This window comes from Rhinichthys klamathensis, unplaced genomic scaffold (genome assembly GCF_029890125.1).
Source record: "Rhinichthys klamathensis goyatoka isolate OS25496 unplaced genomic scaffold, OSU_Roscu_1.1 h1tg000868l_1, whole genome shotgun sequence".
NCBI classification, from domain to species: Eukaryota; Metazoa; Chordata; class Actinopteri; order Cypriniformes; family Leuciscidae; genus Rhinichthys; species Rhinichthys klamathensis.
In genome coordinates, this window is record NW_026607234.1 from 165,830 (window position 1) to 187,380 (window position 21,551).

Below are 21,551 nucleotides of genomic sequence, written 5' to 3' on the forward strand. Positions count from 1 at the left end.
ATTTACATAGCAGTGAAGTAAAAACAGGCTTTTGTTGTACTTTTATGGCCACATGATTAAGAAACCGTCAATCATTCATTTCATTAGCGCGATCAGTGACGGTTAATTCTGTGCTGTAACGTACATCTCACGGGCCTTGAACACAGTGTACGATCACAAAATGATATTGCAAATTCACAAAACTTTATACATCTCAGAGGATCTGTGCTGGCGTCATCGTGAAAATGAAAGCTTTAGATGATATGGACATGATATATCAGTGTTTTTACTACAAACGTCACATGGACAAAAGGTTTCGTCATCGACACCAAAGTTCTCGTTGGCTCTTTACACAGATTATATTTATTTTCTTTACTAACAAACAAGAATCAAACACCAGGCAAGACATAAGACACATCGAAACACCAACACTGACTGATCCGAATCACTGAATCGTGCGAATCCTTGACACGTCACAAACACAGACTCATCATGTACACACACACAGAAAACCCGGAGCCGGATTCACCAAACATTCTTCTTCTTTTCTAACTTAAGAATAGAGTTAACAATATTTTGTATTCCCAAAGTTCTTACAAGTTTTCCAAAGACAAAACCTGAGAAATTGTTTAATTCCTCGTTCTCACGGATCCGCGAAAACGAGTAAAAATGAGTATTATTCACGCCGGGCCAGTAGTTGGCGATGTCACTTTGTAAAGAAACAAACGCGCATATACACTTCACCTTCTTATACTGTCTATGCACTTCACTAATTTGCATTTTAGTAGTTAGACGATAACGGTATAATTTTCAAAAACTTGCACTTTTAAACCCGTTTTCAAAAGTTTGTGTTTTCAGGCCCACTGTTGTAAAAACATTTTTTTTTTAAATAACCTTAAATAATTTAAACAAGATGCCAACATTTCTCAATTTTCTGTTGTACTAAACTACCTTAAACTGAAATAAAACTGAATAAAAAACAATAGATATATTTTAAACTAATAAAAATGACAGAAATGCAAGAAAAAACATACAACTTTAAAATTAAAATTAAAAATATATATATATATATAAAAACGAATTCAAAATATGAATGAAAACTATAATAGTAACTCAAGGAAACCCTCTAAGGATGTGCACGAGTAGCTCTCTAAAAGTAATACCACCAGTAATCGATAAACAATGATCGGTTATGATTAAGCATCATGAGGCTTTTTTCTGAATTTGAAATTCCACAAAGCGAGTCAAATAGGGACCTGATTTTTTATTTGTAATTACAGCATCATTTTCGGCAGCTTCAGCACATATGAGAGCGCCATAAGAATTGCACTTGGGAACATTCCTACGAATTTATCTGAAGAAATTTCGTAACCTCTTCCTTAAGCAGATTTTGGTGAATCCGGCCTCCAGACAACAGTAGAGAGCATTTCGTCTCAATCAGGTGCGATCGTGACAAGAACCGAGAAACCGAGCAGTTTTCATCGCAGCAATACGTGTTCATTTACTTTCGGCACTAAAATGTGGTGTGATTTCACAACACAGTGATTTCAAGACGTCATTTATCACGGTTTCTGCGCGTCACCCTTCAGACAGACACTGAAAAGAAAAGCTGGCCGCATCATTTCCTCATAGTCGACGACCCTTCACACGAGGCCGGCTGGACAAACAGCTGCTGTGCTACTGTTGCTTTAATGTGGGGGGTCAAATGAAGCTCTGTGGTCATTGCTTTTCTCCTTATTTAGCTTCACACACAACAACAACAACAACAACCACCGAGAAGGAAGATCACAGCAGAGACAGAGGTCAGAGGTCACATACAGTGTCACACTAACAGGGCGAACTCCGACTGAGTGAGTGAACATCCCAGACACACAGAACACAGACGAGCACATCTTCAAACCTGCTGACTTTCTCTTTCCGTTCAGTATCGGACTTCACTTTGATTCTTTCTTACCACTTTGTATCTCTCTTTTTCTTTGGTTGAACCTCAATTCAAGAATGTCCAGGTCACATTTCACCCCACAAACAAAAGAAATGGCATTTTGCTTAAAGTAAGTGGAACCTCGTTTTAGGTGAGATTTAAGATGCCAAATATTCATTACTGTAAAGCAAGACAAATGTCATTAATGTAATGGAAAATTGATGGTACATTAAAGTATTTTTTGCATCATGTAGTATTTGTTCTAAATATCTGCCTTTAATTTATGCTTAAATATTTATTTTTTTACTGTATTACAGTAATTATCTCCCAACTTCTTATTAAAATGTCATTTTAAAATCAATGTGCAAAAAAAATATATAATAGTTTAAAAAATGTAATTTTAAAAATAAGTCACAATGAAACATTTTAAGGCTTTATTGTCTTTAAGCAAAAATAAATTTATTTTTTAATATGACCTGGACATATTAACAATTTTCATGAGATTCAGCCCTTTCTTTCTTCATTTCTTTCTTTTTTTTTTCAAACATCAGTTTCCGTCATATTTTCAAGACGGCGTTCGGCGTCGCTTCGTTTGAGCGGAGCTGAAATCTCCTTCTGTTCTTCACCTGCATCTCTTCCGGTGCCCTTCTCTCTCATGTCCCCTCTTCCTTCCTCAATCTCTCCATCCTCGGGCTCCGTTTTCAGCCGGATCGCTCTGGGCTCGGTGTGTGTGTTTCTGAAGCTGCGGCTGCGGATGACTCCAGCAGGGGGCGATGTGATCTCTGGCTCTCTGTGCTCTTCCTCTTCCTCCTCCTCCTCCTCCTCCAGATGAGTGCTGGAGTTCCTCAGCTGCTCGATGGACTGAGACAGAACCTACAAAGAAACAGAGGAGTCTTATAATGCATCAATTACATCATTCGCAAAGCATCATGGGATGAGTAGTTCATTCCATTACATACACATTCAAGACTTTAGATACACAGTTTTGTATCATTTTTCCAGATTTTCGAACGGTTTAAAGCCTAATGGGGTTATTGATTTGATTCTTATGGAGAAAATAATTTGGAAAAGTACTTTCGGAACTTGAAACAGTGTCACAATTGCTATTCCAGCATTGAGTTCAGTTATGTGTCATCATAATTAATCAGAAGTGACACACTAACATGCTCTTTCATTCTTTTTGATATCTTCTAGTAAATGTGGTCAGAGCCGTCATAAAATCTGTCCGAACACGCCACCCGGTCTGGCTTCAGTCCTGCTGTAAAAGGGGAAAGTAATACCACCCCGAAAAAATAGCAGCTGTAAAAGTTTTGTGTAAAATGAAAAGTGGCTAAATTATATACGCGGATGCGTGTGTGTGTTAAAGTGCCGCCAGCGTCTGCCTGCAAAATCCTCTCCTAGGCCTTCAGGAAATGAAAGAAAGACTAAAATAAAGAACTGGGTGTATTACTGGGGTAAAAATAAAGCATTGTTTTGTTTTTTTACTACCCAGCTTAGCAAAATATACCGTTTTCATTACTGAATTACAGACAATTTTCCAAAATAAAATAAAATACAGCAATAAATAAATACATAAATACTTATAATAAAAAATCTTGAATGTTTGACTGTCTAAATGTTAAATGAGTTAAAAGCAGCTGCAGTAAAACATCCTGCTGGGACTTACACACTTCCTCTCCTTGTATTAACTCACTTCCTGTCTGAACGAGGCATCAGTCAGCTCCATTTACACAGTCATTTAAGAGAAAAGGACCCTTAAAACTCTTAATAGGAACACAGACACACTGCAGGGTCTCACACACACACACACACACACAGCACATACACACGCACACACACAGCACATACACACACACACACACACACACACACTCCAGATGACACTCGGGAATCTTGTGAAAATGCTGCAGTCCTTCACCGGCTCTGAAAGACACATTTATGTAACATAACTCCATCTATCATCATGTCATCACTCTCCTTCACTACATCCAGTGTGGGAATTAAAAGGACAACCAAAGTTTCACAACCGAAGGTGTATTTTGCCACTGTTAAGAAAACCTCAACTCATTTAAAGACATTTCAAACAAAACACTAAAGTCTTTTTTGGTATATTTAAGATCCTGTAAATCTGTTACAAAGTGATAAATCATGTCAGTGCTTTTGTTTTGATGATACTGTCCATTAAATGACCCTCAATCACCCGAGTTTAAAACACTCTTAATATTCAGTGATATTATTGATTTGACTGCACTGACACTACCAGACAGAACTGAATCGAGATGATGATGATGACAATATCGTCTCCTGTAGAGCTGCTTTATAGTGTTATTATATACCTGACCAATGTTTGCAACATCAACATGTTGTTATTGAGCTTTATAGCTAAAATGAACTTGTTTCATAATTAATGAACCCTACACTGTTATTGAACTAAACTAAATCAACACTGAACTGACTCGAGCTGAATAATAACACTATTGTCATATAATAAGAGCTTCTAATAAGCATTTAATGAGTTAATTTTGACTCCGATTTGATTTTCCTGTTTATTAGTGTGCAGCTGCTTTGAAACAATCTGTATTGTATACAGCGCTATAGAAATAAAGACTATACTTAAAGCACTCACTGCTTCCCATTTATTTGAGTCCACGTGAAAATATGTACAAAAATGAAAAGTTTCTCATGCATGTAGAATGTTTTCGTATTTTTTAAGACCCAAACTTTTACTGTGGGGTTTGATGCATTGGTTATGTGTGTGTTGTGAAGTCACCTGGCTGATGTGAACCTGTTGGTGAAACTGTTTCTGCTTCTCCACGAAGTTGTGGTGTTGTTGCTGCAGCACGAGCTGGGCCAGAGCGCTCTGTGGTAGCGGTGCCGACTGCGTGCGGTTCAGGGGTCGGTGTCGCGGTAACCTGACGCGAGCGCCCGCCGACGCACGCTCCTTCATCGCCAGAGGAGACGAGGACAGCACGGGGACGCTGCCTGTGACTGGACAGACAGAGATCAAACATGAGCCGCACCGAACGAGTTTATCCATTCCACCGCGCTACTTTTCCATTGTTTTTCAATGTAAACGCGCTTTAACCGTTGCGCTTGCATTTTTAGCAGTGTGTCTCAAGTTAAAATGAGTTCAACTTTTAAAAAAACGCAACAACTATTAAAGTCCCCCTGTAGTCAATCATTATACCCCATAAAACTCATCTTTGATCACCAAAATGACATATTTAAAAGTTTTTTCCTTGAAAAATGCCTTAAAATAGCTTGAATGTAACTCGACACCCTTGCCTCATTTAGTATAGGTTCTATGAATATGCAAATGAGCCCCGCCTCCACTCACTCGCTCAGCTCAGAGATCCACTGGTTGACGATCACACGTTGATCTGATTGGTTACAAGGTCGTTTGTGAAACACCAGCGATTTCAAACCGTGTTTTTGAGACTGTCTTTGGATCACTGCAGCTTTAAAGGGATAGTTCACTTTGAAATTATTTTTTGGTATGTTTTAGCTTACCTCAAGGGCATCCAAGATGTAGGTGTCTTTGTTTCCGCTGTAGTTTCAATTTTGATATTTTTAGGTCAAAGCGTTCTTGTCTGTCAGTCATATAATGCAGGTCTATGGTCACCACCTCAAAGAGCATGCACAGAGAAGTCCAAATTAAACATGATTTAATGACTCGTAAATGTAAGTACACATTGATGGCCTAAGACACGAAACGAGCGGTTTGTGTGAGAAAACGAACAGTATTTATATCGTTTTTACCTCTTGTAAACACAGCCACGTCCAAGTGATCTGAGGGCGCCGGCGCTTCGGTCTTTTCCGGAAAGCGCCGGAAGTGATCTCACGCGCGTGTACGTCACTCATTGTTTACACAGAACAGAGATTGTAGGTAAGACGGCTAATTAAAATGGTACTAATTTGCGCTTATCCGGGATGTTTAAACCGTCGTAAAAGAAAACAATAAAATTTTTTTAAAAATAAAACAATTGTATGAGTGACGTACACGCGCCCTCAGATCACTTGGACGTGGCTGTGTTTACAAGAGGTAAAAACGATATAAATACTGTTAGTTTTCTCACACAAACCGCTCGTTTCGTGTCTTAGGCCATCAATGTGCATTTACATTTACGAGTCATTAAATCATGTTTAATTTGGACTTCTCTGTGCATGCTCTTTGAGGTGGTGACCATAGACCTGCATTATATGACTGACAGACGAGAACGGTTTGACCTAAAAATATCAAAATTGAAACTACTGCGGAAACAAAGACACCTACATCTTGGATGCCATTGAGGTAAGCTAAAACATACCAAAAATGTATGTCAAAGTGAACTATCCCTTTAAGGAGAAAATACTCAGCAATGCTGTCGACTTATGAACTTGCACATGGTTTGTCTTAAAGCATATTAAAAACACCACAAAGACATATAAACAATATTAAAAACTTGATTTTCACCACAGGGGGACTTTAAAGGGCCAATCACATTAAGTATTAGTTTTAATTTAGATTTTAGTTTTAGTGATTTTGTGAGTTTTTCTATTCAGTCTATAGCGGATGTGTGCTGTTGTGCAGTTGCTGTGAGATCGGCTCACCAGGCGAGATCATCCTCTGCTGTCTCTGCTCCTTCAGAAGCAGGTGTTGCAGGAGCGCTTGCTGTCCGTTGCTCACTTTACCCTCCAGCGAGACGGGACACGCGGCCAGACCTTCTGTGCTCCGGTCCTTCAGCGCCGTACCCGTCTAACAGAGGAGAGATCAGGCAAACGCTGTTCATACTCCAGGTCAAATCAGCTCACCTGTGTTTATGTAGCGCTAAACACACTGCTAAAGCATTAATTCGTAGAACCGTTGCAACCAATGGACTACGATCAACTTAACTCACGATGCGTTTGAGAAACGCAGCCCAGATTGTTTCAAAGCAGCTTCACAGTAATAGACTCGATGATGCAAACTTTTAGTTTAGTAAAGATGCAACGGATCAAAGCACACAAAAAGGGCAAGAGTGTTATTGAAGACAATTTTTTAGGTACAATTACTAGTCATACACTGTCGACTTTTTCCACCTTTGTTACTTGGCTTGCTTAGTTGGGGACATTCAATTTAACATTTCATTTAATATTCAACAATAACATTGATCTGCCTGCATTGACACTATTATATAAACACTGAACTGAGCTGGACGATGACATCCCGGTTTACTCCATATATATATAAATTAACTAAATTAATAACTTTTTTTTAAATCAAAAATGAAACTTCACTGAACTTACTTAAGCTGGATTGACGCTATTTTCTTCTGGATACAAACTTTTTACCAATTTTTCCTGTTATCTCTGTAAAGCTGCTTTGAAACAATCTGTATTGTAAAAAGCGCTATATAAATAGACTTGACTTGTTATTATTCATGGTCAATTATTTTGTCAATTGTGAAACAAAGTGGATTCGGCTATAAGCAGCTCTACAGAGGTGTCATAATTCACCTTAATTCAGTTCATCCGATAGTGTCAGTGCAGTCAAATAATAATGATATCACTGCATATTAAGAGTCTTTTAAACTTCATCTAGGGAAGCCAAATGTGCTCTAAATCATAAAACATTCCCCTACTTTTGCATTTAAAGACAAATTCTCACTCAAGCATGAGAGAGTTACATAATGCCTCATGCAAATGAAACATTAATAACTGTGCTCTTTTTAAAACACATCCAGTCAGCATTCGCGTCCATAAGGTGCGCGTAATTACCGAGCTGCATATAGAGCTCCCTCGTGAGTCATTCAACTATCTTAAAATGTGAAAGTGTTGAAAGTATTCTCGTCTCGATGGTAAAAGCGATCCGTGTTTTGATTTGTTGGCATGTTACGCGCTTTCCGAACACAATTTCTTGAGCTTTTTAACAGCCCGTGATGAACGAGATGCTAAACTCTAAAACTCTGAAACCCTAAACCGAGCGGCGTATTTACCCAAGGGCTAAAGATCCCAGGGGTCAGAGGTCACGAGCCCTCAGGGCTGTACATTAATCCAGCCGGGACTGAACACTAGCACTCAGTGAAAGCAGAAAACGAGATCTGCACCTAAACCTTCAGCAAACAACACACATCTCTCTAAAAACACGGCTGATGTCTGCGCTCTGTAAAGACGATCGCTGCCTCCTAATGCAGCCGCCACATTCCTCATACAGGGTTTTGCGCTTTCTCCGCAAATAGATGCGACTCTGTGTCTCACTGTCTCCTAAAAATACCGTCTCACAGTCCCTTGCTCTTTCTGCAAGATCTATTCATATCTGTTGCGCAGCAGAACGAGAGCTGGCGACGCTGTTTTTGTGTTTATTCCCAGAGGAAAGCCGTATTTCTCAGAGGTCGCTCTTTCAAAGCTTGTCTCGTTTAAGAATCAACAGTGTCTCAGATGTTTCTATAAATTGAAAGAGACAATAATTTGCCAATAAAAAAGTCTCTGACTTTTGACTGCACACTTTTGTATCTTGGCCAATATTATTCTTCCTGAGTATTTTTTACAAATTTTCTAAAATATGAAATATTCTATTCTTTTAAAATTCTTAAAGCAAGATAGATTTACTGAAGAATGAAAATGACAAGATATTAAGTCTTGTTTTAAAAAAAAAATGACAATAATCAAAATTCTGACCACACTGACATACTTTTTCATGTTTTAAGCATAAAGAAATATTCCATTCTTTGATGCACAAAAGCATTAAATCTTTTTTTTTTTTTTTTTTTTAAATAACACTAAATATCTTAAGTCAATTTGCTTCTCAAGTATATATTGATTTAAGAATGTTATGTTATGATACCGGAAAACAAGATAAAAATACTGAATAAGAAAATATTTTTTTGCAATATGTCGAGATATCTAGAAAAGATTACTGAGGAAAAATCTAAGAATCAAACAGTCTCCATTTGCCTTCCATCTAATCTCATCGATCTCAAAGAGAAACAAATGACATATTAAAGGGGACCTATAATGCTCTTGATTTTGTTTTTGGTCTCTGCTAGAATAGGTTTACATGCTTGAATGATCAAAAAACAAAAACAAAAACTGCAGCTTCTGTCCTCAGTCTGTCAGTAACGCTCTTTTTACTTCCTGTATCTATTAAGCCCCGCCTTCTGACAAGCCCAGTGTGCTCTGATTGGTCGGTTGGACCAGTGTATTGTGATTGGTCAGTCAACGCCCCTTTACCATAACCGTGAGTTTCAACACACTACTAACTAACTCAACCAAGCCCCGCCCCTTTATTCTGCATATGCCTTGGGTGGGAATTATTTAAATAAAAGTAATATTGACACGTGTTCGTTCCCGGAGAAAAAATTCACTGTCTTTGCATATGTATCTTCACAGGGTTTGACCTCGTCGTTCATGCGTGTCTGTGATGCGCAGGAACTTACGCAGAGGTGTGCGTGAGCCGGGTGCAGAGCCAGCGTGAGGTTGGGCAGAGAGGGGGACGTGTAGAGGTTCAACAGGGACAGGGATCCATCCGTCTGTAGGACGCCGCTCTGAGACAGACACCGCTGGAGGAGACAGACAGACAGACAGCGTTACATCACCTCTTATATACAGTAGTGCAGCGTCACACACAGAAACAATAGTACAGTATGAGATTGTGCTTCGTTTAAAAAATCTGAATATGGTTCCACTGTCACATAACTACCAGTCTGCAGTGTCAATGATGCACAACCTCTCGTAAGCGTTCAGAGGGATGTGTTTGTATGTGTGTGTGTACCTACTTAACTATATTTTTGGGACAAATTTGTACCAAGAAGTGACCAAACCCTGACAAAATCTCCAAAAACCTCCCTTCATTTGTAAATCTGGTATAAAAATGAAGTAATTAAAAAGTAATTTTTAATTAGTAATTTGAAGTAATTTTTTAAAAATGTAAATATGCATACAAGTTTTGTGTAATGGATAGGTTTAGGGGTCGGGTTAGTGTAAGGGGATAGAATAAAAAGTTTGTACAGTATAAAAACCATTACGTCTATGGAATGTCCCCATTTAGATAGCTAGGTAAACGTGTGTGTGTGCGTGCATGTGTGTGTGTGTGACGTATTCCACCATCACAGCCAACATACAACTATAAAGGTCAATTCACACTGCACCGACAGACACAGACCATCGCCAGCCAGATTACAGCACGTCACTTCTCAGACATTGTAACTTCGATTCAGCATTTTCAATCAGCGAAAACAAGCTCCGACAGACGCCAACAGACTTCGACAGGTGTAACACACTGATCCGACAAAACCCGACGAAGTATCTATTGGCGTCTGTCTGTGGTTGCTAGGGTGTTCTGTATATTCCCTAATGTTTGCTAGGGTTGCTAGGGTGTTATATGTACTTGCTAGTGTGTTGTGAATGGTTTTTAGTGTGCTTCTATGCAGTTCTAAATTGTTGCTAGAATGCTCTGAATGTTCTCTAGTGGTTGCTAGTGTTCTAAATGTCCTGTAGTAGTAGCTATGGTGTTGCTAGGTTGTTCTATGTGCTTACTAGGGTGTTGTGAATGGTTTTTAGTGTGCTTCTATGCAGTTCTGGATATGTTCTCTAGTGGTTGCTAGGGTGTTCTGAATATTCCCTAGTGGTTGCTAGGGTGAACTGAAATTCCACTAGTGGTTGCTAGGGTGTACTGAAATTCCACTAGTGGTTGCTAGGGTGTTGCTAGGGTGTTATATGTGCTTGCCCGGGTGTTGTGAATGTTTTAGTGTGCTTCTATGCAGTTCTGGAAGGTTGCTAGAGTGTTCTAAATGTTCTCTAGTGGTTGCTTGGTTGTTGCTAGGTGTTTTCTAGTGTTATGGGTATTTACTTCTGCACCTTGTCAATAAATATCAGCTAACAGTGTGTGTGTGTGTGTGTGTTAATGATGTGATGTCATCTTTAGGTCATGAATCTCATGATCACACACCCTCACTAACGACCGGCTGTAGGTTTAGTCGTCTCTCGTGTGAGGAGGAACTCAATAGGCTGTGCCTACAGGAGGAGAGTGTGTACAGGGGGAGAGTGTGTGCCTACAGGAGGAGAGTGTGTACAGGAGGAGAGTGTGTACAGGAGGAGAGTGTGTACAGGGGGATAGTGTGTGCCTACAGGAGGAGAGTGTGTACAGGAGGAGAGTGTGTACAGGGGGAGAGTGTGTGACTACAGGAGGAGAGTGTGTACAGGAGGAGAGTGTGTACAGGGGGAGAGTGTGTGACTACAGGAGGAGAGTGTGTACAGGAGGAGAGTGTGTACAGGAGGAGAGTGTGTACAGGAGGAGAGTGTGTACAGGGGGATAGTGTGTACAGGAGGAGAGTGTGTACAGGAGGAGAGTGTGTACAGGGGGATAGTGTGTACAGGAGGAGAGTGTGTACAGGAGGAGAGTGTGTACAGGAGGAGAGTGTGTACAGGAGGAGAGTGTGTACAGGGGGATAGTGTGTGCCTACAGGAGGAGAGTGTGTACAGGAGGAGAGTGTGTACAGGGGGAGAGTGTGTGACTACAGGAGGAGAGTGTGTACAAGAGGAAAGTGTGTGTGTGTACAGGAGGAGAGTGTGTACAGAAGTAGAGTGTGTACAGGAGGAGAGTGTGTACCAACAGGAGGAGAGTGTGTACAGGAGGAGAGTGTGTGCCTACATGAGGAGAGTGTGTACAGGAGGAGAGTGTGTGCCTACAGGGGGAGAGTGTGTGCCTACAGGAGGAGAGTGTGTACAGGAGGAGAGTGTGTGCCTACAGGGGGAGAGTGTGTGCCTACAGGAGGAGAGTGTGTACAGGAGGAGAGTGTGTACAGGAGGAGAGTGTGTACAGGAGTAGAGTGTGTACAGGAGGAGAGTGTGTACAGGAGTAGAGTGTGTACAGGAGGAGAGTGTGTGCCAACAGGAGGAGAGTGTGTACAGGAGGAGAGTGTGTACAGGAGTAGAGTGTGTACAGGAGGAGAGTGTGTACAGGAGGAGAGTGTGTACAGGAGTAGAGTGTGTACAGGAGGAGAGTGTGTACAGGAGGAGAGAGTGTACAGGAGTAGAGTGTGTACAGGAGGAGAGAGTGTACAGGAGTAGAGTGTGTACAGGAGGAGAGTGTGTACCAACAGGAGGAGAGTGTGTGCCTACAGAAGGAGAGTGTGTACCAACAGGAGGAGAGTGTGTGCCTACAGAAGGAGAGTGTGTACAAGAGGAAAGTGTGTGAGTGTACAGGAGGAGAGTGTGTGCAGGAGTAGAGTGTGTACAGGAGGAGAGTGTGTACAGGAGGAGAGTGTGTACAGGAGTAGAGTGTGTACAGGAGGAGAGTGTGTGCCTACAGGAGTAGAGTGTGTACAGGAGTAGAGTGTGTACAGGAGGAGAGTGTGTACAGGAGGAGAGTGTGTACAGGAGGAGAGTGTGTACAGGAGGAGAGTGTGTACAGGAGTAGAGTGTGTACAGGAGGAGAGTGTGTACAGGAGGAGAGTGTGTACAGGAGGAGAGAGTGTACAGGAGTAGAGTGTGTACAGGAGGAGAGTGTGTACCAACAGGAGGAGAGTGTGTGCCTACAGAAGGAGAGTGTGTACCAACAGGAGGAGAGTGTGTGCCTACAGAAGGAGAGTGTGTACAAGAGGAAAGTGTGTGAGTGTACAGGAGGAGAGTGTGTGCAGGAGTAGAGTGTGTGCCTACAGGAGGAGAGTGTGTACAGGAGGAGAGTGTGTACAGGAGGAGAGTGTGTGCCTACAGGAGTAGAGTGTGTACAGGAGGAGAGTGTGTACAGGAGGAGAGTGTGTGCCTACAGGAGTAGAGTGTGTACAGGAGGAGAGTGTGTACAGGAGGAGAGTGTGTGCCTACAGGAGTAGAGTGTGTACAGGAGGAGAGTGTGTACAGGAGGAGAGTGTGTGCCTACAGGAGGAGAGTGTGTACAGGAGGAGAGTGTGTACAGGAGGAGAGTGTGTGCCTACAGGAGTAGAGTGTGTACAGGAGGAGAGTGTGTACAGGAGGAGAGTGTGTACAGGAGGAGAGTGTGTACAGGAGGAGAGTGTGTACAGGAGGAGAGTGTGTACAGGAGTAGAGTGTGTACAGGAGGAGAGTGTGTACAGGAGGAGAGTGTGTACAGGAGGAGAGTGTGTGCAGGAGGAGAGTGTGTGCCTACAGGAGGAGAGTGTGTACAGGAGGAGAGTGTGTACAGGAGGAGAGTGTGTACAGAAGGAGAGTGTGTACAGGAGGAGAGTGTGTGCCTACAGGAGGAGAGTGTGTACAGGAGGAGAGTGTGTACAGGAGTAGAGTGTGTACAGGAGGAGAGTGTGTACAGGAGGAGAGTGTGTACAGAAGGAGAGTGTGTACAGGAGGAGAGTGTGTGCCTACAGGAGGAGAGTGTGTACAGGAGGAGAGTGTGTACAGGAGGAGAGTGTGTGCCTACAGGAGTAGAGTGTGTACAGGAGTAGAGTGTGCCAACAGGAGGAGAGTGTGTACAGGAGGAGAGTGTGTACAGGAGGAGAGTGTGTGCAGGAGGAGAGTGTGTGCCTACAGGAGGAGAGTGTGTACAGGAGGAGAGTGTGTACAGGAGGAGAGTGTGTACAGAAGGAGAGTGTGTACAGGAGGAGAGTGTGTGCCTACAGGAGGAGAGTGTGTACAGGAGGAGAGTGTGTACAGGAGTAGAGTGTGTACAGGAGGAGAGTGTGTACAGGAGGAGAGTGTGTACAGAAGGAGAGTGTGTACAGGAGGAGAGTGTGTGCCTACAGGAGGAGAGTGTGCCAACAGGAGGAGAGTGTGTACAGGAGTAGAGTGTGTACAGGAGGAGAGTGTGTGCCAACAGGAGGAGAGTGTGTGCCTACAGAAGGAGAGTGTGTACAAGAGGAAAGTGTGTGAGTGTACAGGAGGAGAGTGTGTGCAGGAGTAGAGTGTGTACAGGAGGAGAGTGTGTACAGGAGGAGAGAGTGTACAGGAGTAGAGTGTGTACAGGAGGAGAGTGTGTACCAACAGGAGGAGAGTGTGTGCCTACAGAAGGAGAGTGTGTACAAGAGGAAAGTGTGTGAGTGTACAGGAGGAGAGTGTGTGCAGGAGTAGAGTGTGTACAGGAGGAGAGTGTGTGCCTACAGGAGGAGAGTGTGTACAGGAGGAGAGTGTGTACAGGAGGAGAGTGTGTGCCTACAGAAGGAGAGTGTGTACAAGAGGAAAGTGTGTGAGTGTACAGGAGGAGAGTGTGTGCAGGAGTAGAGTGTGTACAGGAGGAGAGTGTGTACCAACAGGAGGAGAGTGTGTGCCTACAGAAGGAGAGTGTGTACAAGAGGAAAGTGTGTGAGTGTACAGGAGGAGAGTGTGTGCAGGAGGAGAGTGTGTGCAGGAGGAGAGTGTGTACAGGAGGAGAGTGTGTGCCTACAGGAGGAGAGTGTGTACAGGAGGAGAGTGTGTACAGGAGGAGAGTGTGTGCCTACAGGAGGAGAGTGTGTACAGGAGGAGAGTGTGTGCCTACAGGAGGAGAGTGTGTACAGGAGGAGAGTGTGTACAGGAGGAGAGTGTGTACAGGAGGAGAGTGTGTGTGTACAGGAGGAGAGTACGCTGGCCCGCTGCCCATGAGGAAATGCTTGGGAAGAACTTCACAGGAGAAATAAACCTCACCATCCCGGAGCCCCTCACCCCTTCCCCAAACGCCAGCGCAGCCAGAAACCACAGCGGAAAAGAGCTGTCACAGTTAGTTCAGCACAGCACTGCCACACACACACACACACACACACACACTTACACACACTTACGCACACACACACTTACACACACACACACACACACACTTACACACACACACACACACACACACACACACACACACACATAATCACACCTTCAAACTTCTTAGAACTGTGGTTTGATGTGTTTGTTTGTCAGGCTGATGGTACGAGCGTCCCGGGACGGGGTCTGTGTACGCTCAGCTCCAAACAACCAATCATTCGGGGGGCCCGACTCATTCACCTCATAGTCTGATAAGAGTAATGAGTCACAGGACTATAATGGAGGATTTTATTTAGTTTCAGTTTTTGGGGTCTATGGTTCAGTTCCCAAAAATGCAATCATGGACTGAAAACTGCACGCAAGTGCATGAAAACCCGTTCCACAGCTGCCTCTGTGTGCTGGAGGGGATTACCTGTGAGTTTAAAGAGAGGGCTGCTACGTAAATGTAAGAATGGCATTGCATTAAATATAACAAAGCAAATGGCAATTATTTTGAGAGAAAAGAAAAACATCACAAATCCACATTACAAGCAAAACATTCCACAAAAAAACACTGAGAAAAGCTTTGATATCTGTATCAATATATCAATATCTGATTGCAGATTTGCCACTTGCTTTGATACGTTGTTTTCCAATGCAATGATATTCAGACATTTTTCTTAATAATTGCATCCCACAAGTATTGTTAGTCATTTCCCATGTGAAGAGGTTACCGGTAGTCATAATAAAGCCATTAAAAGTAAAAAAAAATTATGCAGTACTCGAAAAGTTTTGGTACCTCAATTTGGCTGGTGCTGGATCGGTATGATGCTCCGTTCTCATTGCTGCACAAGCCAATGGGTGAGCTCGGTCCAGAACCTACAGGGCTCTCATTGGCTGAAGAATCTAGACAAGAGGAAAACAGGAAGTATGGACTGTGATCTCCGGCCACAGCTGAAGCTCATTGGTCTGTATATCAAACATCAAAATCTCTCTTCACATAGTTTGCTACTGATTGCTCAAGCTACTGTTGTTCGCTCACCTGTTAGTTCTAAAGTACGTTTTTTCATCGGCGTGACGAGAACGCTGCCGTCTCTGCGGCGTATCGGTCCACTTCTTCTCTCAGAAACCTTCTGCTTGAGTCTGGACCGGACCTTCAGATTGGGCTCAGATGCTGAGAGGAAAGAGGAAGCAGATTACATTAGTTATTTCTGCCAGGCCGATTACTTATCTCTAATTATCTGATATTAACAAGAGTTCTAGTTCTAAAATCTACTGTTCTCAGTGGATAATAAACAATGTCTTTATACATTTTTGAATAGATACATGTCAAATGTAAAGTGCCCCATTATGCTTTTTCAAATATTACTTTTCATGCAGTGTGTAATCGAGCTGTTTGTGCATGTAAAAGGCGTTTTGGTTTCCGACAAGCTGTAAGCAGTCGACCAATCACAACAGACTGGACCTTCTGACCAATCAGAGCAGAGCAGACTCTCTGAAAGGCGGGGCTTAGAGAGACCAAATCCTTGATGAACCGTTTCAGACACTGTGAGAAAAGAGCTGATGCTGCAAAGTATATTATGAGTGTTTTTTTATCCTGCATGCATAAACCCAAAACGAAATTAGGAACCTTTAAAATAGCTTTAAATTCAATGTCACTTCATTTTCACATAAATACATGTACAAGTGGTCTGACGAGGCAGCTCACAGAACCAGCTGAGTGAATGTGTGGCCGCGGTCCAGCCACACTGAGGAATTCTGGGATGTCTCCCAGCTGTAATGAGGTAAGAACTGGAAGATCAATTCCATCGTTCATCTGGAGGACATTAAATCTGTCCAACAGCTCTCCGCTGGCTGTAGGAGTCCAGTACCTGCCAGCCTGCCGACCACAAACCTCTACGGTAGCCATGTTTAAACTAACACAGAGATATCGGCACAGGGAGAGGGAGATTTGGCTTGGAAAAAAAGGGGAAATCCTATTTTTTTGCACCACTGTGACCTATGGAGTACCAAAATTCCCTGGATTTTACTCAGGCTAGCCCTATAGACGCCACCTACCACCGTCTGACCGCTGAGTGGGCATCAAAGATACACACATCAGGAGACCGACATGATTACAACACACTGTGGGCTGAGGACAGAGATGAAAGGAGAGGAGGAATTTGAAACACACACACACACACACAATTGCAAAGACTTAATAATAAATTAAATGTATAATAATGTATGCATAATAATAAATGTATAACAAAACAATGAAACTGAAATAAATATAATTGTATTTATAATAAAAAATAAAATAATACATAAAATAATAAAATAAAATTTAAATTAAACATATTTATAATAAAAATATAATACAAAATTATAACAAAACAATATATAATTAAAATAATGTATGTATAATAATAAATGTATAACAAAATAATGAAACTGAAATAAATATAATTGTATTTATAATAAAAAATAGAATACATAAAATAATAAAATAAAATTTAAATTAAACATATTTATAATAAAAATATAATACAAAATTATAACAAAATAATATTTAATTCAAATTCAAATTAAATATAATTGTATTTGTAAAAAATTAAAATAATAAATAATAAAATAAAATTTAAATTAAATATAATATAATTGTATTTATAATAAATTAAAAACATAAAACGAATAATAACATTTAAATTAAATATAATTATATTTATAACAAAAATTACATAAATATTTAATAAAAAATTAAATAGAAATTAAATATAATTGTATTTATAATTAAAATAAAATGCAAAATTATAACAAAATAATATAAAATTTTAATTAAATATAATTGTATTTATATAATTAAAATAAAATGACTACATCCTACCCCTAAAAGGTAAACTGTTGACAAAAACAAATGTTCCTTTGAATATTATAAATTAATTAATTGTGGGTTTTGTCAGACTTGCCTATAGCCTACTTTTGGGGATAAATAGTGAACATACGCACAGACAACTTAAACGTGAGGCATTTTGAATGTGTTTGGCTATACAATCATGCATATAGTTTAAGGATACAATACAACTGATTTCCAGTAGGAACTAAGTTTTGAGTTTTCGAAGTTTTTACCAACACTGTAAGCCTACAGTCCTATGGCTGTCGTTCGGGAAAAACCCAACAGGTCATATTTGGCTGGTAACCCAAAAAAATGTTACAAGCAATTTAAGAGCCCCACATTGATTAATAAAATGGAAGACGGCTGACAAAAAAAAAGTCTGATCATAATGAAACGGATGCTTTGAGTTTCAGGAGCACTGGGCCGAGATCAGAGATTACGGCAATGGCGAAATACTGTAATTTACCCTCTCTGACACATGATGAATAAGAGCTATTAGAAAAATACCGCAAAAATATTTGCCCAGCAATTAGCGGGAAGGATTTACACATTTTTAATTCGTTGGGAAAATACGCAGAGCGGTCGGCATGTTTACGTTGGGCCGCGTCATTAAAGGGCACTTTCAGTGTAGCCCGACTCAAGCTTCCTTAAACAAACACCTGTGGGACGGGGTTACATGGCATGAGCGGGTGACAGCTGGAGGGGTCCGTCCACCAAACGCATGTGCACCTGTGAGGCTTGTTTAGCTGCCGCTGACCAGTTCCATATGGCGGGAGGAATGAGAACGTACACACCACCTACATTACCAGTGCTAACAAACCAGCACACCCTGTTAACCGCTACACCTCGCAACAGAGCACTCAATCCATGTGAACTACAGTTCCCACCAAAATACCCTAGTCACTACAGTTATTGCTCCGACTGTGAAATTGTAAAGATCTGAATTAAAACAGTGTATTTAATTTAAAGCCACTGGTGGCTGATACCAAATTTATAGTAGTAATGTTAAAAACTTTTTTTTTTCTTTTTTAAAAAAAATATGTTTGAATAAAATGTAAGTGGTTCTTGCCCATGCAAAACTTACCGCCATGATGCTATGATGGTTGCCAGGGTGTTGCTATGTGGTTGTTATGGTGTTCTAGATGGTTCCTTGATCGGTGTTAGAATGTTCTGTGTGGTTGCTATGTGGTTTCTAGGTATTCTGAGTGGCTTACAGTTGCTATGAGGTTACTATGGTGTTCTATATGGTTGCCAGGGTGTTGCTATGTGATTTGCTAAAGTGTTCTTCAGTAGTTTCATTCCTGGGTTGTTGTTAGAATGATCTGTGCGGTTGCTATGTGGTTGCTAGGTATTCTGAGTGGCTTACAGTTGCTATAAGGTTACAATGGTGTTCTAGATGGTTGCCAGGGTGTTGCTATGTGGTTTGCTAAAGTGTTCCTCAGCAGTTTTAAGCACATTCCTGGGTGGTAGCTAGAATGTTCTGTGTGGTTTCTATGAAGCTGCAAGGTTTTCTGAGTGGTTTTCAGCATGTTGCTATGATGTTAATATGGTGTTCTAGATGGTTTCCAGGGTGTTACTATGTGGTTGCTAAGGTGCTCTTAAATAGTTTTTAGCACATTACTGTGTGCTTGTTTGCTATAATGTTATGTGTGGTTCCTATGCAGTTGCTAAGGTGTTCTGAGTGGTTTATAGCATGTTGCTATGGGGTTACTATGACGCTTTAGATGATTTCCAGGGTGTTGCTATGTGGTTGCTAAAGTGTTGCTAAAGTGTTTTGGGTGGTTGTTAGAACACATTAGTTGCTAAGTATGCAGTTACTATGGTGTTCAAGATTGTTGCCAGGTTGTTGCTAAGTGGCTTGCTAAAGTGTTCTTCAGTAGTTTCATTCCTGGATCGGTGTTAGAATGTTCTGTGTGGTTGCTATGCGGTTGCTATGTATTCTGAGTGGTTTACAGTTGCTATGAGGTTACTATGGTGTTATATATGGTTGCCAGGGTGTTGCTATGTGATTTGCTAAAGTGTTCCTCAGCAGTTTTAAGCACATTCCTGGGTGGTTGCTAGAATGTTCTGTGTGGTTGCTATGCAGTTGCTAAGGTGTTCTGAGTGGTTTATAGCATGTTGCTATGAGGTTACTATGATGTTCTAGATGATTTCCAGGGTGTTGCTATGTGGTTGCATGGATATTCTGGGTTGTTGCTAGGTTGATGTTTAACCAGCTCTGTCTCTAGGCTCAGTTCCCTCCTTTCTATACGGGAAAAAATAGTTTGACTTCCCAAAATATATATATAGAATATACTGTATAAGAAAAATAAATGTTGCAAACAGCAAAAATATACAGTATATTTTCTGAAATTTTAAATATATTTTCTATAAACCATCAAATGGCTAAATATTTTAGATTATGTATTTTAAGGATTTTCTGTAAATGCACTATATCTATTTGTTTAAAATACATTTTAGACAATATAAATATATTTACATTGAAAAAATATATCAACCCATGAGAGGAAATATCAGTTAATTAATCAACAACAACAAAAATATATATATATGTGTTTGACCATTTTTTAAATATATTTTAAATGTATATCTGAACATTTTTTGCTGAAAATGGTGCGTCTGATCACTTAGTAAAGTAGTAAACGCTAAACACTTGGCATTAAGAGTTTGTCCAAATCACTAGTTGTAAGTCATAGTTGCACTAGCAGTATTCCAGTGTCTCTCCCGCTGTTCTCTTTCCTTACACAAACAGATCTGTCGCCTGCACATCATGACCACTCAGCATCCCGCCCCCCCTTCACACCTGTCAATCATTCCGCCGTGAAGGTCCTGACCAGGGCAAAGAACAAACGGCACCTTCATGATCACCCCGCCTGGCCCAATCTGAGCGGGAATCTACCGGGAATGAGGCCTCGGCACGTCAAGGAGAGTCTACATACAGGATGTTTGATATTTCAATTCATACATAAAAACAGTTTTTTCATGTTTAGCTAGCCATGCTTGAACATCTTGAATGTTGGATGCGTGAAGCTTCTCGTTGTGAGAGTGATTACAGTCATAAACTCATTCTGCTCAGGCACAGGGAGGTGTTCTGTGTTTTAATTGGCCGCTCCTGCTCTATCTCTGTTCGTTCTGATGTACGGCCTGAAACCGGAGCCACAGGAAGTGGCCCTGTCTTGTCAGCGTAGACAAATTATTCCATTGACAAAAAAGCAGGCTGTTTTTCTTTCCGGGTTTTTTTTTTTTCAGCTTTTGCGGCGTTGTTTTTGTATCCCCCCCCCTAATGTACCGGACGGGCCTCTTTTTAAAAGCTGTTACCTGAGTTATTGAGAGGGGATGAAAAGACGGCCCACGGTTTCGTGATCTTCGATGCGGCGCAAACCCCTTCGCTCAGGAAAAATCTCCCAGGAGGTTTGCGGTATTCCGGCCCGTTGAGCCTCAGGACCCCCTTTCCCAGTTTTTAGGCCATGCTGGAAATTCCGTGAAAACAGTGCCTGGATGAAAACCAGGTCTATATTTACATTTCCTTTGAAAAGGGTTTCGGTCTTATCATCGAGTCAGGCGTATCACCTTCCTCTGCAAACTCATCTCGAAATCAGCCTCGCTACGAGACGCCGAAATATGCAGAAAATATCCGAGGTTGAAGATCATGTTGACTCAAATGCGAGTTCCCGGAAAAGTGAGCATGTTGTACTTTTTTGTGTGGTGTTTGCAAAGACAAGCATCACTTTTACTTTTACTGTGTGCCGCTTTAAAAGACTTTTGTTTTCTTTTGAAATGTATCAAAAGTGACAGTAGAGACATTTATCATGTAAAATAAATGTGAAATCCTGAATCCTGAAAAATGCATCACAGTTTCCACAAAAATATGAAACTGTTTTCAACATTGATAATAATCATAAATGTGTCTTCAGCAGCAAATCATCATATTAGAGTGATTTATGAAGGATCATGTGACACTGAAGACTGGAGTAATGATGCTGAAAATTCACAGGAATAACAATATATTCACATAGAAAACAGCTATTTTGAATTGTAATAATCAGCTATTTTGAATTGTAGGTAATAATTCACAATATTGCTGTTTTTACTGGATTTTTGATCAAATAAATCCAGCTTTGGTGAGCATAAACATAAAAATAA

At 40.9% G+C, this 21,551-nt stretch overlaps 1 protein-coding gene across 3 annotated transcripts in view; it reads right to left on the reverse strand.

The window, feature by feature from the left end:
- Nucleotides 1-2,410: 2,410 nt before the first annotated feature.
- Nucleotides 2,411-21,551, reverse strand: part of LOC130078430 (histone deacetylase 9-B) — a 43,456-nt gene continuing 24,315 nt past the window's right edge. For all 3 annotated transcript variants that reach the window (XM_056243944.1, XM_056243943.1, XM_056243945.1), the window contains 6 exons: nt 15,576-15,707; nt 15,333-15,439; nt 9,295-9,417; nt 6,491-6,635; nt 4,671-4,888; nt 2,411-2,773 (listed from right to left, as the gene is read on the reverse strand). In XM_056243944.1, coding sequence (XP_056099919.1) covers nt 2,441-2,773; nt 4,671-4,888; nt 6,491-6,635; nt 9,295-9,417; nt 15,333-15,439; nt 15,576-15,707 — 1,058 coding nt within the window. In that variant the 3' untranslated portion in view covers nt 2,411-2,440. The remainder of the gene's footprint in view (nt 2,774-4,670; nt 4,889-6,490; nt 6,636-9,294; nt 9,418-15,332; nt 15,440-15,575; nt 15,708-21,551) is intronic.